The sequence below is a fragment of the Mesoplodon bidens genome, assembly GCF_964165515.1.
Source record: "Mesoplodon bidens genome assembly, chromosome: 11".
Classification (NCBI taxonomy): Eukaryota; Metazoa; Chordata; class Mammalia; order Artiodactyla; family Ziphiidae; genus Mesoplodon; species Mesoplodon bidens.
The window spans coordinates 37,374,848-37,394,114 of record NC_138167.1 but is presented as its reverse complement, the minus strand read 5'-3'; the positions used below and the strand labels follow the sequence as shown (position 1 = coordinate 37,394,114).

Genomic DNA, 19,267 nt, shown 5'->3' with positions numbered 1-19,267 from the left:
GATCCTTAAAAATCTAAAGCAAACAAGGTTTTGACATAGAGTCTACAAATTATCACACATTTAAGTTGTCATAGGTAAATACGTGGTGTACACATATATCATATGTGGTACGCGATTTATACAAGTATTTCATTCCCTCTGCTTAAACATTATCTAAATATATATATATATATAATATATAAATATATCTTAAAAATCTATATGCCATAGCATATATTTGTATTACATTTATATTTAAGCATTTATGACTTAACAAATCTTAAAGTAGGTCTTTGTATAGGCAGTACAACTTTTTTAACATAAAAATATATTACTTTTACATTGCTTACTAAAGATAGTTATCATCAATTAGATACACAATTCTTAGTTTATTGTGCTTTAACTAAAATATGATTTATCTACTAAAAAATGAAGCCAAATGGACTATAAATGGTTAATATAGAGATATCAAAAAGAAGAAATGATTGAATATAAAATCAATCCACTGATACAACCCAGCATTTTTATTAAAGAAATTGCCATAATTTTTAAGAAGGAAAAGAATCCTAGATGAAGTGATGCCAGTTACAGTATATGAGAGTTATACTAGAGTTTGTTCATTTAATTTACTGAGACTAAATATTCCTAGAGGGCTGGGGATAGAAATTTTTCTATCAAGAACTGACAATCCAGCCTTACAGCTACAATATAATTGCACTCTTATCACAAGGTCATTGTCTGAATTTGGGCAAAATTAATTCAAGAAGCTAACCTATCTCTTTACACTAATGCTTCCCAAACTTTGGAAAGCATAACAACCACCTGTGAGATTGTTAATATGCAGCATTCTAAACTTTAACCCCTATAGATTCTGATTTACTGTGTCTGGAGTTGGGCCTAAGAATCCACATTTTTAAATGCACCTTAAGTGATTGTGATACAGCTAATTTACAGACAAGACTCTTAGAAACACTGCCTGAGTTAGTTTAGAAACACTCATTTTCCTTTTTAACCCTCCAGCCATTAACAGTCCGTTGGATAAGTAATATACCTTCAGTGGTGAAAAGGAAGAATAAATTCCAAATGAGTTCTATCATCCCTTTCTGAAGTTCATATGAAGGACTGCATTCTCTTCTTAGATTCCTTGTTCCCTAATTTAAGAGTTCCTTTTTTGAGGGGGAAGCCCTAGAATTTAATTTGAGGTAGCCAAGTCTATTCTTAATCAGCAAATACTATTTCTATAGCTTTTAAAGAAACACCCAGGGGCTTCCCTGGTGGCGCAGTGGTTGGGAGTCTGCCTGCCGATGCAGGGGACAGGGGTTCGAGCCCTGGTCTGGGAAGATCCCACATGCCGCGGAGCAACTAGCCCCGTGAGCCACAAATACTGAGCCTGTGCGTCTGGAGCCTGTGCTCCGCAACGAGAGGCCTGTGCACTGCGATGAGGAGTGGCCCCCACTTGCCGCGGCTGGGGAAAGCCCTCGCACAGAAACGAAGAGCCAACACAGCCATAAATAAATAAATAAATTAATTAATTAAAAAAAAAAAAAAAGCAAAATTCCTTTAAAAAAAAAAAAAAGAAACACCCAATTCCTGAGTTGATTTCATCACAAATGTTCTTCCATATCATGATAGCAAATATGTAATAAAATCATTGTCAGTAGGGACTTCCCTGATGGTGTAGTGGTTAAGAATCCGCCTGCCAATGCAGGGGACACGGGTTCGAGCCCTGGTCTGGAAAGATCCCACATGCCGCGGAGCAACTAAGCCCGTGCGCCACAACTACTGAGCCTGCACTCTGGAGCCCGCGAGCCACAACTACCGAAGCCTGCACATCTACAGCCTGTGCTCCGCAACAAGAGAAGCCACCGCAGTGAGAAGCCTGCACACGACAACGAAGAGTAGCCCCCGCTCACTGCAACTAGGGAAAGTGCACGCGCAACAACGAAGATCCAATGCAGGCAAAAATTAATTAATTTATTTATTTAATTTTTAAAAAATCATTGTCAGTAAAAATTTCCTTCCCAGTGAATTACCATTTCCCTTAGATGAGTCTTTCTATAATTAAAAAACGTATTTACTCTCTTTACCATAGTTTTAAAGTTCTTTCAGACAAAAAAGTATTCGCATCTTTATAAATTGTTATTGTTTGTTTTCTGAATTAATTTATGCAATATGAAAATAGAAAGCTTACAAATGCAAACCGTGTTAACAGTAGAAGAATTTGGAGAAAACTTCCTCTATTTTGGAAGTCTGACAGTTCTGAACTGTCTTTTAATTTTCTAGTTTCTTTTACTTTCACTTAAAGAGAAACAAAATTGAAATTCATTTTTCTCTGAAAGGGCTAAAAGAAACTTGCTGTATAGCACCATTTACACGGACTATTCAAAAGCAGTTAGAGCATTATGGAGTCTAAAGGGCAGTACTTAAAACCACTCAGCTCTTGCTCTATTAAAGACAGGGTACTTTCCTCCTTACCTTGATCTACTTCTCTTTTCCATTAACCACTTTAAGTAGTCAGTAGACATGGGTTTTATCCTTAGTTTTAACTTGCCTGCAAAGCCATTTCATTCAGTAAGTATATACTTATCAAGGAACCATTGTCCACATAGACCTGTATCAAATACCTTGGAAAATCAGAAGGAAGGCAGGGAAGAAGGGAAGGAGGGCGAGAAGGAAGGCAGAAGGAAGGAAGGAAACAAAGTTTTGACCACGTGTATGGATTTGTACTCTATTTTGGCTAGCAGTTATCTGTATTATCCAGCCCATATGTAATTACAGCTCTACTCCTCATAAGTCACCTTGACTCAATTTCCTCTGATTGTAGTACATGAGGTTCCCTTAACTGCTGCTCTTGCTTCCCTGAACTGTTTCAGAGTCTCTATTAGTGAGTCTTTATAGCGTTTTTCTGCAGAGTATGCCAATAATTCTACTACAACTGGTCTAGTGGAAATGTAGAAATGTAATGTGGAAATGTAATCAGCATAATTTACAAACTCCAGGTCATCATTCTTGATGAATATTTATTAAAATTTGATGTTACGAATTTGGCAACACTGCCTAAAAAGTTAAAAAGTATCTCATAATCACTGAAGACTTTAGTATGGCTATTACTTTCTATATTGTTGTCAGTTTTACAGTTCATTGCTAAAAATATCTTCCATACTTTTGTGAACCAGCAGTCCAGAGAATATATCTTATTGAGCCCAATTTCTTGTTATGCATGACATAACATATCTGTGTAGTACTACAGTAGGTGGATACAGTGGTCAATTTTAGGTCTGAAAATATTTTGCTTTGTCTTAATTTCCTCAGGATAGGCTGTTCTACTACCTATCTGCATTAGCTTTCTATTGCTACTGTAACAAGTTACCACAAACTTAGTGGCTTGAAACAACACACATGTTTTATCTTACATTTCTATTGGTTAGAAGTGGAATACAGATTTCACTGAGCTAAAATCAAGGCAGTCTTCCTTTCTGGAGACTTCATTTCCTTGCCTTTTCCAGCTTCTAGAAGCCATCTACATTCCTTGGTTCATGGCCCCTTTATTCCATCTTCAAAGCTGTTCCTCCGTTGTCATATCAACGTCTGACCACAGCCAGGGAAGTTTCTGGCTGTGGTCAGAGGTAGATTCATGTGACTAGATTGGACCCAACTGGATAATGCAAGATAATCTCCCCATCTCAGGGTCCTCAACCTTAATCAAATCAACAAAGTCCTTTTTGCCATGTTGCCACATAAGGTAACATATTCACAGGTTCCAGGATTAGGACATGGACATCTTTGGGGAGCCACTACTCTGCCTTCTGTGCTGTCAGTCTCAGTCCACAGGTAAGATGACTATAACACATGTATTTGATCTATTATGTATCTATATTTATAATTAGAGGACATTCATAATCATATGAAAATATTTTTGTATCATATTCCACTATTGGCTTCCAAGTACATTGTTTTACCCTTAAGAACACCTTCACAGAAAAGACTGTGAGTAAAGCTGGACTTTTAATATTATCCTTCTCAGCCCCTTTAATGATTGGGTGTCTTTGACATAGGATACTACTAATTTTAACAGAATTATTTATATTACTGCATACAGCTTTGTGGTCTTAATGAATTTGTTTAAACATTCAAATTTAATATCTGCCCCAGTCTAAGAGGGACAGATATTTCATAAGTAATATTTGCTACTATATATTGAGCTCTATTATGAGTTTCACATTCATTACTTCATTCTCTTTTTGACTGAATGCTATAAAAGAAGTCTATTATTTCCATTTCACAGATGAGGAAACTAAAGTTTCCAGTATCACAGAACTAGTAAGTAGCAGAGTGGGGCATTCAAATATAGGTCTTTCTAAGATATATAATTTTTCCACTATATTGTATTAAATTTCCATAAACATTAAGTAAATCAAGTTATATGTGGAGGTATATTGTTATTTCCTGCACATATCATGAATTCCTCATGCTAAACAAATCACATCCAATGTATTACATAGTGGTCTTGGGCCACTAATAATTTTAGAAATGCACAACTGACACAGTTCAAAGGGCCTAGACAGAAGCATACTGGCTAGCAACAAAAAGTGATAGTAAATATTTTTATAAAATCACTAGACTTGTTTTACCTTCATTGTTGATGTCTTCTAACTTGACTAAACCATCCATGTGGTCTGTAGTGCCCCTATTGCTTAGAGATACCTGAAGACAACATCATGAAAAATTCCTCATACAATGTTTATATCACTCCCAGAACACAGATGTATTCTTTAAGAACTGCTATTATATTGTTCTAAAACTCTGTGTAAGCAATTTAAATCTTTCTGCTACCTAAGCCAAAATGAAGAGAAGGATTGTTCAAACAGAAAATCTGAATAATTCAGTCCTTTCTTGGGAGGAAACAAAGTTAATCTCTCTGGACTCTATATAGTTGAAGAATCACTGGATCATTACACAAGTCTCTACCTCACTTTGGATGTGTAGATTTTGAAGACCCATGGGCATAAAAGAAAACATTTTTAAACTCATGCACAAAACTGATGTAAGTATGATCAAGTATATAATGTTAAGATCAATATTTTGTTTAATTTAACCTGTCCTTTAAAACAAAATATCAGCATGTTTGAAGTGATTTAGCTTTCTAAAGTCCATCTATTATTATGAAGCTTGGGAAAAGGACCCAGAAGCTGCTTAGCATTTCTATTTTTTCATGAAGTGGTTCTTTATTAACCTTGAAGTCTATATATAAATATAATAACATATTCAACCTTTAATCTATCAATACATATAAGCAACAAATAAAGAAAAAATAAAACAGGCAGATTTCCCTCCTATCAACCTTGATTTAATCTATATTACTCTTGATTGGATAGGATAACCAGAGTCTTTTCTTGGAAAAGTTTCCCACCATACAGGTACATTTCATTCTGAAATATCTAGGACCCACAGAATATACTATGTCTTAAGAATTTTTTTGCTATAATTCTAGACCTATAAGACTATTCAATTTGTTTATTGATTCAATTCAATTTAGTTCTCTGATCATTTAGTATCTACTATAGATTGACATCAGCCTTCAGAGTAGTGTCAGCTTCCACAGCATTTTGTGTACGCTTCCAAAATAGAGAATAAAAAGCAGCTCAGATTAATTCATTAGCAGACTTCATGCCTATGTTAAAATTAAACCTTCTAGATCCTTTAGGGTAGAAGGTATAATTTTTTTTGTTCTAACTTTTTTAGTTTAAGTAACTTTAGTTAGGGCAGATCGTTCATTAGAGTTCCTGCAACTCCTTACTGTCAGTTTTTCTTCGCCCATTTACATTATCTATATTGAACCCTTGCAAGCATTTGAGTTTCAGCCCCAGAAGAGTCTAATCACCTTATTTTTAATTAGAAAACAAATGTTCACAGCGATTAAATAACTTGGCCAAGGTGACCCATATAGTTAGTGGCACTGAGCCAGAGTCAAAAGCCAAGTATACTGGCCCTTTTTCTAAGACACTGTATTCATTTCACTACTTTTTCTTTCTCTTTATCAGCACCTAACATTTATCTGAAATAAGAAGCCTCTGTGGGTTTTTTTTTAAGTTTTAAAAACTGCATCGTGGCACTTACAATTTTTATTCATATCTCAAGTTTAAAAATATCATTAACAGATTAAGCACATTACTACATGCTGTTTTGGTGTTTGCACTACTCCCCCGCCTTTCCACTGCCTTTTAGCTGTCCAGAGAGCTAGTAAAGCAAAAAGAGAGTTATAAAATTACAAAAGAGAAAAGAATGAAGGGTTTAGACAGTTGAACAGGCATGGGGGAGTGGGGCGTTATCGGAGGGAATAACTGTAGAGGAAGGACAAGGAAGGAGGAAAAAGTGAAACAGTGGTTCCTGAAGACCCGAGATAAGAAGTGTTGAGAAATAAAGACAGCAAGGTCATCAATCATTGTTCCTTTAGGGGATGTGCTGATTCTAGCAGATTTTTCCTTAGGCTCATGTAGCCAGCACCAAACAAAATTGTGAAGTATGCAAAGCTCCTCTTGGAATTCTTTGTACTTTCTTGCATTCAGCTCTATTTTTTAAAAAAATGCAGTGCTTTTTCTTCTTTCTCTGGTCCATCTCAGGCTGAAAACCAGCTCTCATTTAACACCTTAGTTTTAAGACTTACTCTCTCCTAGACTGTTGACATTTGAAGTCCTATCTTTTAATTGTAGGATACAAGAACCTTTCTGAAAGGGATCATTTAAACATCGGTGAGCAGAGAGGAAATTATTTGAAGATGAAGGAATCCTGCCTTTATATAAGGTGCACTTTATTCATATGAAGCCTAATTTCTAAAGTACCCAGCATACCCCCTTTCCCTATTCAAAGCCCTAGATTAAATTTTTAACGGACAAGAAAGGTGCAGAGTCTGAGAAGGCAATGGCAATCACCAAGTAAATATTACATTTTTAGAAAATTAACTAAGGGAAGCATCAATGAAGATACTCATTCCAAAGAAGCTGATGTAACCCCTGGCTTATATTCAATTATCTGTGTGATTCAAGGGAAAGTAACATTTCTCATCAATTATCTACTTAGTTATTCAGTAGAGAAAATATTCAGTAGTGGACCTTAACCAATTTAGTATTTATAAACAATATCTTATTTCTCTTCATAATTGAGAGTAGAATAAGCATAAGTAAAATAGGCAGAATTTCCATAAATTAGTAAACTGAAGTCACTAGAAAGTTGATTGCTGTAATCAAGATCATGAAGGTCAGTAGAAAAATAAAAGCTTACTCAAAACTTCTAGATTCTGGAGCTAGACTGCTTGGTTTCAAATTTGGGTTCTGCCAATTGCCTCAATATGCCCCGCGTGCCGCAAAGGAAAAAAAAAAAAGATAATATTTCAAAGTGCTTAGAACCTGGTTTGGCACTTTATAAGTGCTTGTTAAATAAAATACTATGACTATTATTTCTTTCTTGACTCTGAAGGCAACTAGGTCTACAAAATGACCTCATAAATCTGACATATAATTCAAATTGACATTGAACTTACACATCTATATCCAATTAACTCATTGCCTTGAACATGGTGCAAATGAAGAAAAGGTTAGTTCATTTTTTGCATGGCTACAGAATTCAACATATCAAAAATGCACTTTCTTTGAAAGGAAATTGGACAGCAGTGTGCATGAGGCATCACTTCTCAATTATGTTATATTTATAAAATGATGGAGAGTATGTTTGCCTTCAAAGTCCGTAACTTTTTTCCAACAGCTTTATTGAGATATAATTTACACACTATTAAAATTCATCCTGTCAATAGTGAAGAACATTAGTGTTTATTGATTGGCTACTATGTCCCAAGTAATAAACTCACATTGTTTCATTTAATCTTTATAAAAATTCTTTAACATAGGTACTGTTATTCCCAATTTAATGACTAAACTATAAGTTAAATACTTTGCAGCTAGAGGTTGAGATGAGGTTTGAACTCATGTTCATATGACTCCACTATTCTTCCCATTTCATGCTATCTTTCTCTGGAAAACTACTTAGTTCTCTTTCAGAGGTTGGGTGGGAAAGGAGGGAAACGTAACCCTTTGATGGTATTCATAGTTAAACAAACTAATTTTTAACTTGTCAAGAGTCAAATAGTATAAGAAATATCAGTAATTGGAAGCTGTTTTCAGAATTTCAAATCAAGGATGATACGATAATACAAAATAGTATTATTTCAAAGAAAATAAGCAGTAATAATGCTGATACACACAAATTACGATGCCAATATACACTACCCTTGGAAGGGTTTAGCACTTCTTAGTAGCATATTACACCCAGTTACTGCATTCTCACCAAATGAGTTAGTGTAGAGGTTGAAAATGAGTAAACAAGAGAGATCATGCAGGAATTCTTATCCATAGTTTAGTCTTTTCACATCACGTGTTATCTTAAAGTCAAATCTCCGAACATCTTCATGCTTGGAATTACTTAAGCAGTTTTGCCACAATTCATTTATGAAACACATATTTGGGTGGTTCTTATATGTTAGGCAGCATTGTGCTAGCCGCTAGTTGTACAAAGGTTTTTTGGGGGTTGTTTTATGACTCTAGGGCAGCTCAGTTTACATTTTAATTTAGGCTTTCATACGGAGTGGTAATTAGTGTACTATAGTGTATAGATAGCCAGTGGGCTTTTGGAAGCTGGATTGCCTCTCCACTTACTGTGTGACGTTAGCATTTGATTTTTGAGAAACTCGGTTTTCCCACTTATAACACAACTGGCTTCAAATAATAGCTGGTATTATCTACTTTCAGGTTGCACACACCAGGCGAAGGTGTGCCTAAGAAAATGTTACTTCTTAACATCTAGGAGAATGGGTTTCTCGCCCGTTTTTTCCCCTTTAGTACCTGGCATTATTCGATACATATTTTACACTCTGTTCACCGAGGAAATGGAACATGTTTTTCACTGCAGCTTAGCTATCTGGGTGTGCCTGGGGAGGCGTCACAAAGAACCTGTAAAAGGTCTCCACCTACAGCAGGAGTAGAAGCGCAAGAAAGAGCCCAGGCAGAGCATTGCGGCTAAGCGTTCGGTTTCGGATTGTTCTCTGTTTGACCCAATATTCACCGAGTTTAGGTTCTGCGACTCGCAACGAAAAGACTCGAGTCACGGACCTGTTAAAAATTTTCTGCCATATTTTAGCCGTCCCCACGCCCCCCGCCCCACCCTCAAGCGTGAGTGAATGCGCAAATAAGGATTTTCAGGCGTCTGTGGGAAAGAGGGAGGGGAAGGCAGAAGTCAAGGATGGACGGGGTGGTGGCACCGCTCAAGCGCGAGAGGACCGAGGCCCCAAACACGAGAGTTAAAACCAGGCGGTCCCGGGCCGGAGAAGACCGAGGCGAGCTGCTGGACGGGCGGGAGCCGATGGGGGGCAGCAGACCACCGCGGCGCGCTCACTCTGCTCGGGCCCAACGCTTCTCCGGAGGCGCACCCCCCCAACCTTTCGTCTCTTTTGGTTTCGACCTGCCGACTGGGCGGGGCCGCGGGACGCCATTCCCACAATGCTCTGGGGCGTGCCGCGGCGGTTGCTGCCGCCTCCGCTACCGCTAGTGGAAGAAGATGGCGGAAGGCGGAGCGGCGGATTTGGACATCCAGCGGTCTGACATCGCGACGCTACTCAAAACCCCGCTCCGGAAAGGGGACACCTGGTGAGGGAAAGGGGTTGAGGTGGCTGTGGTTGCCCGAGGGTGGTGGAGAACTGGGCGGGAACTGCGGGCTGGTGTCTCGGTGGTGACAGGTGCGGGCAGGTCCGGCGGCGGCCGCCTCGGGCAGCAGGATTTTGGCCGCTCCCGAAAGGTTGGGGCAAAGATCGGACCCGAAATGAGGGCCAGGGTTCGTGGCTCGTCGGAGCATGCTAAGAGGCTTGCGGGGAGCGGCGGCGGCGGCGGCGGCTCGTGCAGTTCCCTTCGTCCTTCTTCCTCTGGTACTGCCGCTCCCACCCCAGGCCTTCCCGAACGATAGGTTACACTCGTTGGTGTGAGTCTCTTAATGTTTGACAGGTCCTGGTCCCGCAGCTGATCAGGATCTCACCCTCTACTTCTTTAGTCATTTCTTTTCCCGGCATTGTCGGCATCCAAGTTCCCTATTCTGATTCTCGTATTCTTCCGGGAGGCCGGCTGCAGGATGTTTGCGGTTCGTACTACACAGGTGGCATGTGTCAGGGCGCCACTTAAGAGAAAGGAACCTTAGTTCCTAGTTCCTTGTCAAAAGGAGGGAGGGGAGTACGGAACCTTAGGCTTCTGAGTGGTACCACGTGGTCTTGTGCCTTGGAGACTTGATAGACGCCGGTAGCGTTTCTCTTAGAAGTGCATCTCTTCCCTCCTGTTTGAAGGATAACGCAGGCCTGCAAAAAGTAGATAAGTCCACTTGAGGCTTAAGTCACTTGTTAACGTTCAGACTTATAAAATACGAAAGGATATACTTAAAATACTGAAGGAAGTATTTGGAGATTTTAATATTTGTGGGCCAATATCAAGTGGTATTCAGAATAACTTCAGTATGTGAATATGTAACATAAAGTGCTCTGTTTTATTAGGAAGTATAATGAGCTTCTTTATTATAATAAAAGTTATTTTCATTTCTCATCGTCACCATAACAGTGGTATATAATTTACAGAGTGTTTTTTCATTTACTCGATATGGCTTAGTGGAAGGAACATAAGATTTAGACCCAAATTAGGTTACCTTTTCACCACTTAGTTTGCAGTATGACTTTGAGGAAAGTTACTTTAAATCATTGCACCTCAGTACCTTCGTCTATGAAATGGACAGAATAATTTCATTATAGGGCTTTATCCTGAGTCAGTGAAATATTTTAAAAGATTATTTATGAGAGAACATTAAATTTTAGTTACCTTTTTATCACCGCCATTTCTGATAAAATGCTGTGGTATTAGAATCATTTTCAAGTAAGCTAGTAGATGGCAGACTTGGGACTTGAATTTAAGTACTTTGATCTAAGTCTTGGTACTTTTTTCCTACTTTGTTAGGCTGCATACTCTGTTTATATGATAAAAATCCCTGAGGATGTAAACATATACTTGTTGCATTATAGCAAAAAATATTTAATAATTATTGTTCATATGGCAGTGTTCCTAAGATGTTTATTACTGTGGGGAAATTGGACATTTCCTAGGACATTTATGTTTACCTTGGCCTGTGGATTGTTAAAGATGAAATCAATCCTTGCTTCTTATTGTTTGTTAAAGAACACTTTAAAATTCTTAATTTACCTTGCCTGTTACCACCTCATAAAAAGATAAATGTGGATTTCCACAAAATAGAAATCTACAATTTAATATATAGATATTATTTATATGGGTATTCTCTTTAATGTTGTGGTTTTGATATACTGAGTAATAATTGGTGGTGTTGGATCTACAGGATGATGGGAGCAATATGAGTATTGTGAGCACTAAACGTTAAAGTTTAGCATTTTTATTTTTTGACAAAGTTACTGTAAATCATTTTAAAAGATCTATTTAAAAGAGTAAATACAGGAAGTCTATAAATTTGAGTCATTTCAGTGCTTCCATTTTAAAGAAAAGGAAACTGAGGCCCAGATATTTAGGTAACAGCAGAATGTGCAAATTTTTATCCTCACAATTGAGTTCCCCTCTTATTTAAAGAAAAAAATGCAGGAAAAAGATGGTGCTGGGATACTGCAGAAACTATATAGTTTGGTTTATATGCGAGCCAGTTTTCTTGGAATTAGCAGGTGAAACCTGTTAAAAAAGGAATTAACAAAAGTTTGATTCAGAGTTTTAAGGAGAATAATTTCGTAAGTACAAATTTGATAATGTATTCATGAGTACAGAATTAGTACAGATATTTAATGATTTAGTTGTAACTTGGGTTCATGTTTTTGGAACTCATTAAAACTTGTTAAAAAGTTATTTCTCTTTTTAAGGTCTTAAAAATCGTTGGATTAGTCATTTATGGGTATTTGGGCAAATACTGTTTGTTATTTTATAGCTGAAATGGGCCATATGCAAATGGAACATTGTCTTGGTATATGTATATAACAATCTTGGAAAGACTGATTGGACTATTGAGAAAAAATGGTAGGTTTACCATGAGTTTATTCTTGAAATTTTAATACTAATGTTTGGTGTTATCATGAAATGCATGCAGATGAATAAAGTTCATTAATTAGGTTGTGAGCACTTTGCAGATAAGGACTGCCTCTTAGTACTCTGGTAATTAATGCTAACACCTGGGCAAGGATAAAAATTTGCTTCTACATGAATTTCTGTTTATTTGTAAATGGTGAATGATTTTTATCTGGAAGCTAACCTTCTAGAAATGAAAATAAGTTACACATGTCTGAGATGAGGAGAAACAAACCTTATGATATGTTTGGTATTAGACTTCATAGTGACAGTAATGTCAAAATTGATGCAAGAGAGTCGTACCTTTTAAAAAGGTTGGGTATAAAAGTAACACAGATCTGCATTAGATGGAGTAAAGCAGTGGTCTTGTATGCTGTTTCTTGATCTGTGTTCAGCTCCAAGGAGAGATTCAGAAAACCAGGAACAAGACTGTTAGAATTTAGAAACTATAGAGGAGTGGGATAGGGAGGGGGGGAGGCAGGGAGACGCAAGAGGGAAGAGATATGGGAACCATATGTATATGTATAACTGATTCACTTTGTTATAAAGCAGAAACTAACACACCATTGTAAAGCAATTATACTCCAATAAAGATGTAAAAAGAAAGAAAGAAAGAAAGAAAGAAAGAAAGAAAGAAAGAAAGAAAGAAACTATAGAGGAAGAATAAAGGAACTAGAACTGTTTAGCTTAGGATGAATGAAAGATAACTTAATTTTCAGATACATGGTAGTTTCTCCTGATAAGATAAAAGGAAAATTTGCTTAAAGTTCATTGCATGTAAGTATATTAAGGATGGAGGAACCTATTGAAGGGGATGATAGTTAAATGAATAAATGTACAAATGTGCAAAGGCATGTTGTGGGTTATGGAATACTCTCTTTGGAGATTTCTTTTAAAATAGATTTATTATGAATAAATAAACAGATGACTACAAATCACCAAAATCACTGCTTTATTTCCCCATTTTATTAAGTGTTATTCATCTACCAGTCATTTTCACTAATTTTTATGTTCAAGTATGTTCAAAGCTAACTTTATAAATTAAATTTTGCATGTCATTTTTATATAAACCCTAATAAAATAACTCAAGTAGGTTTAAGGTAAATTTGGAGAGTAGCTTTAATTTGCACTTAGAGTCATTTAAAATATGTATGATGTTTTTGCCTCAGTAAAGTGCCGAGGAATCACATCAGTCAGGTTTTTAGATAGGAGAGACACTAATTTCAATTTCAGAGCTTTCCTTCCATTCCTACTCTTTTACTTAGAAGTCTTTGAGGCTTTATTTTATATGGTCCCTTATGTTTTTGCGACTTAGAGTTACACTAACAGAAAATAATCTTAAGTCAAAAAATCAGTTAATAATGTAAATGGACACTATTAATCAATATGAACTCCAAATTGTTTAGTGTGTACTTGTTGAGAAGTTTTTACATTACTGTTACTGTTAACTTTAGTTGTAACAAAGTGTTTACCACTGAAATAGGGTATATATTACATCATTTGCAGGAAATGAAACCAGAAAGCAAAACTGTTTTTTAGTGTTAGTAAATTGATGAAAATAAGGACAGAAATAGGGACATTAAAGTGTATTTTTCACATTTTAGTTGCTTAAAATTGAGAAAAGCAATTTTTCCTAATTTAATTGTTTTCATAAGTTTTAAAATCACTTGTAAGTTGTTAGTGAAGCCAAGATTAATGTACCCTATTTGGCCAAGAAGATCCAGAGCTTTAGTCAGTGATTTCATTTATCTACTTAGTGACATTCAGGCTTTATTTTTTCCTAAATCATACCATTTTTTTATTAGCACATACAAGGTATTAACTAGATGTTCTTTTTAGAAAATAGTTTTGTGACAGTTATTAATCTTGCTTGCATGAAAGTATAATAAGAAAAAAATTGTCAGGCTATGACCGATCATATTACATTTGAAAACACTGTGCTAGGTGTTGTTGAAGTACTTACATATGTTAACTTATTTACTCATCACCACAATTCTAGGGTACTAGAATGTGAATGTGCTCTAATTCACATTTGCCAGAATAGGAATTCACCCGGATAGGCTCAAAGAGGTGTTCACACATTGATATATCTGAGATTTGAACCCAAGTAGTCTGGGGCTTTAATTCAGGCTTTAAAAATACTGTTCTACGCTGCCTTTTATTTTAAAGACGCATTTTAAAGTGTTCCACTTTTTAAAAAAATGGACATTCTTTTCTCTTTAAATGGAGTCTATTTTATATTTAGCAGCAGAATTCTTCCATTTTATCCCACACTTGTTTCTTGTGACTGTTCAGTTTAGATATGGTAGAAAATCTTAACATCTTGCTTTTGGAAATTAAAATCTGTTTAAAGATTAATAGGTTATTTACTGAATATGTAGAATAAATATTATTTTGATCCAAAAGTACATTTAAACAAAAGAAACTGGGATTGTGTATTATTTAGATTTAGGGTTTTAATTGTTTATCAGTAATCATAAGAGATTGTTAGAGGCCATATGGCCCCTTTTCATATAGTTTTACAGAAACAGCATATCAAGTAGATAGGAAGAACTTGTAGGATATTTTGTTTTAGTACTTTGCCCATATTTCTTAAAGTGTTTGGTTTACAATAAACCACAAATACATAAGACTTTTTTTCAACTAAAAATCCATAGGAATAACCCAACACAGAAAATGCAAATGTGAAAGTTTGTTATTTTATTTTCTATGTTTACCAACTTTTTGTGAATTTTCAAAGTCAAAGCACATTTGAATTAAGACAGTGGAAGGTACATAACCATATTGATACCTCTTTAACATCTTCCTGAAAACTGACAGTCCATGTAACATGACTGCTAATAAAATCAATTTTGCCATGTTAGTCATTAGATATATTGGTTTTATTACATGAGTTTAGAGTGATTTTTCTTTTCCTCACTTTGAGAATCACTTTAGAAAAAAAACGTAATTATTATAAAAGTGAATTGAAACACCATCAGATATATTGGCAGGGAGATAAAGGGAAGGTTGAGAACTACTGGTGGAGGTGTTTGCATGCATTATCTGGTTGGATTCTCAAAATAAGGATCAAAGTATGTATTTATATTCCTTTCTTGTAGATGAGAAGTCTGAGCTCAGAGGAATCAGTTGGTTTGCATGTGGTTCACAGGTGATAATACCACCACTAGTGAACCTTTATTGAATGCTTACTCTGTTCCAGCCACTATTCTAAATGCTTTATACATGTGCAGCATATAATAAGAGCAAATACTCTTATTTACCTCATTTTATGGGTGTGTGATGATTTCAGAGATGGTTTTTTAAATACCTGGCTTATAATGATTTAGAATACTAAATCCTACCAGTATCTCCTTAGTATTAAAAATGTTTTGTGCTGTCACTACTTACGTGTAATTCAAACAGTATTTCATAAGGCAGTAAACTATTTCTTCTTAGTCTCCATATAGAATTTTTCAGCGATTACTAGTTTTTCCTTGCCTGCATAATGTCAGCCCGGTTTGTGCTTCTTATTTTCATTTCCTTAGTTACTACTGTAATTCACACTCTGTATCTTATATTTATTCCTTTGAAGTCATTTTTCTAGATTCTTTCACCATCTATTCTTTAAACAAAGGGAATGTATTTCCTTTCAACTTTATCATCCAGTTTACACAGAAACCACTACTAAAGAAACCTAGAATAAGACTGATTGATAGTAAGTGACCTCAGTTTTGGATATAGATTAAAATGATGTATCTGAGGGAACAATCAAGAATAGCTCCTCAAAAAGAAGAAGCTCAGATTCTAATATAAGGCAGAAAACCTCTGTAGGATTAACCTATATTTGGTTATGCCTAGAATACTGCTTCTGTCGGTAAGATTCTGCATAGCTTCTTTATAGCTCTCCAAAAAGAAAAGGAGGGTAATGACTACTGTTTCCTCTTCATGAGGAGGAGAATTAAGAATACTGTCCCTTCCACTCTCCTTTTAGTTTTGAGAAGACCCACATATTAGTGTGATAATTCCTTGTGGTTCAGGAAAATCGTGATTCAAGAAAATGGTTTAGCAGAAGTAGCCATGGAAAAGACTTCCTCTGTGAAAGAAGTTAAAGGCTCTCACAAGTTAAGTCCAATGTGGCTCTGAGACCAGGCTATTCTGAGTTTCAGAGAGGCAGTTTTTGTTATTTTTTTAATTGAAATATAGTTGATTTACAATGTTGTGTTAGTTTCAGGTGTACAGCAAAGTGATTCAGTTATACCTATACATATATCCATTCTTTTTTAGATTCTTTTCCATTATAGATATTACAAGATATTGAATATGGTTCCCTGTGCTATACAGTAGGTCCTTGTTGGTTATCTGTTCTATATATAGTGTTTTGTATATTTTAATCACAAACTCTCCTAATTTACCCCCCCCACCCCACCCCCAAAAGCACACACACACACTCACACACTTTCCCCTTTGGTAACCATAAGTTTGTTTTCTATGTCTGTGAGTGTGTTTCTGTTTTGTAAATAGGTTCATTTGTATCCATGTTTTTAGATTCCACATGTAAGTGATATCATCTGATATTTGCCTTTCTTTGTCTGACTGACTTCACTTAGTACAGAGAGCCAGTTAAAACCTGGGAGCATTAGAGACAAAATTAAAAAGAGCATCAAGTTCCTGTAGTAAAAAAACAAAAACATTAAGAATGATAGGGTGATAATTATATTTATCATGTTTTACATTACATCTCTAGTATGAATTTATTTTCTAACTGTTAAGTTTGTACCTTTTGACTGCCTTCATCCAATTCCTCTTCCCCCCACTCCTGCCTCTAGTAACCACACTCTTTTTATATGAGTTTGGTTGGTTGTTTTTGTAGTATAATTGTCCTGTATCACTATGTTACTTCCTGTTGCAGAACATAGCGATTTGATATTTCTGTACATTTCAAAATGATCACCAAAATAAGTCTAGTTATGATCTATCACCATGCAAAGATACTACATAATTGTTGACTGTATTTCCGGCACTGTACATTTCATACCGGTGACTCATTTATTTTACAGCTTGAAGTTTGTACCTCTTAATCTCATTCACCTATTTCTCTCCTCCTCCCACCTTCCTTTCCTCTAGCAACCACCTGTTTGTTCTCTGTATCTATGACTGTTTTCTGTTTTGTTATGTTTGTTCATTTTTTAGATTCCACATATATGTGAAATCATACGTATTTGTCCTGTCTGAGTTACTTCATTTAGCATAATACCCTCTATGTCCATTCATGTTGTTGCAAATGGCAAAATTTCATTCTTTAAGACTGAGTAGTATTCCATTGTAATATAATTAACAGTGCTGTATGTTATATATGAAAGTTGTTAGAGTAAATCCTTAGAGTTCTCATCATAAGGAAAAAAGTTTTTTTCTACTTAATTTTGTATTATATGAGATAATGGATGTTCACTAAACTTATTGTGGTAATTATTTCATAGTGCATATAAGTGAAATCATTATGCTGTACACCTTAAACTCATATAGTGCTGTATGTCAATTATATCTCAATAAAACTGGAGGAAAGAAAAAAAGAATGGTAAGGGTTAAATGATCATGGTTAAAGAGACCTGATAATTTGGGTTGCTTTATATTATTTAGCAATATAACAGCTTGACAAAGTTTAACAGTTTAATCAAGAAATTTATCTTTGATATAGATGGAAAATGTATTTTCATAACTTTGGATATCAAGCAGAAGAAACTTTTGATTCTCAGGAGAGATGTAGCTAAGTATTTATATGTACCGTGTAGTTGTGGCTATGATTACAAATATTACCACTCTTTTATAAGGTTAAGAGCTCTTTGCATGTATGAAATAAGTGATAGTGTTCTCATTTTACAGATTCAGAAACTGAGGTACAGAGTTAAGTGCACATGGTAATATACTCAGTCAGTGGTAGAGCAGAGATTCTGACTTAGACAGTCAACTCTAACACCTGCATTTTAAACTGTACTGCCTGCCTATGAGTGATAAGCCATAGCCATTTATGGAAGCAATTTTTTGAGGGATGAATACTTGAAAGTATTAGAATCAAAAAGTGACAGCTTTGTCATATTAGTAGAACACCATATTCATCTAGTTATCCATGTGAGGAACCTCTAGAATTTTCTAGGTCTTTCTGGTTTAGCATTCTAGTCACAGCAGTCTCATTTCTAACTAATATAGCTCTTTGATACAGATGGTGGTTCCCGTTTCCTGCAAAGTCTTTACATGTTCCTACCTTATAGGACTTTACACATCATTCATATTATTTCCAGTACATTTTACTAAGCCCTGACTTTCACTTTCTTCAAAACCAATCTCTGTAAAATCATCCATAATAATTCCATCCAGATCTATGGCCCTTTCACTCTCTTCTTTTTTTTTTTTAACACAAGAGCTTTATAGTGATATAATTCACATATCATACAATTTGCCCACTTGATGTGTACAATTCACTGGATTTGGGTATGTCCACAAAGTTGTGCAACCATCATCACAATCAATTTTGGAATATTTTTATCATCCCTAAAAGAAACCTCATACCTATTAGCAGTCTCCCCTGCCCCCTTTTCTACCCAAATCTCCCTGTTTTTGGCAGCTACTAATCTACTTTCTTGTTCTATAATTTTGCCTTCTGGATATTTCATGTAAATAGAATCATATAATATGTGTGATTTTTGTGCCTGGCTTCATTCACTTAACATGTTTTTTAGGTTCATCCATTTTGTTGTGTGTATCAGTACTTCATTTCTTTTTATTTCCAAAAAATGTTCCATTGTATAGATATACCACATTGAATTATTCCTTCATCGGTTGATGGACATTTGGGTTGTTCACAACTTTTGACTGTTACAAATAATCCTGCTATGAACATTTGTGTGCAAGTTTTTGTCTAGACACAAGTTTTCATTTCTTTTGGGTGTATACCTAGGAATGGAATTGCCAAGTCTCTGTGTTTGCTTTTTAAGAACTGATAGACTCTTTTCCAAACCAGTTGCACCATTTTCCATTTCCACCAGCAGTGTATGAGGGCTCCAGTTTCTCCACATCCTTGAAGTGCTTGTTGTTGCCTGTCTTTTTGATTATAGCCATCTTGGTAGATGTGAAGTGGTATCTCATTGGGGTTTTGA

At 35.7% G+C, this 19,267-nt stretch overlaps 1 protein-coding gene across 4 annotated transcripts in view; it reads left to right on the top strand.

Annotated features, from left to right (window-relative positions):
* Positions 1–9,534: 9,534 nt before the first annotated feature.
* Positions 9,535–19,267, top strand: part of USP15 (ubiquitin specific peptidase 15) — a 135,962-nt gene continuing 126,229 nt past the window's right edge. For 3 of the 4 annotated variants that reach the window (XR_014017052.1, XM_081249012.1, XM_081249011.1), the window contains exon 1: positions 9,535–9,671. Coding sequence is in view for 3 of the 4 variants with exons in the window: in XM_081249012.1 (XP_081105138.1) it covers positions 9,583–9,671 (89 nt within the window). In the remaining variant the exon portion in view is untranslated. The remainder of the gene's footprint in view (positions 9,672–19,267) is intronic. The other variant, XM_081249014.1, reaches the window with a different exon arrangement.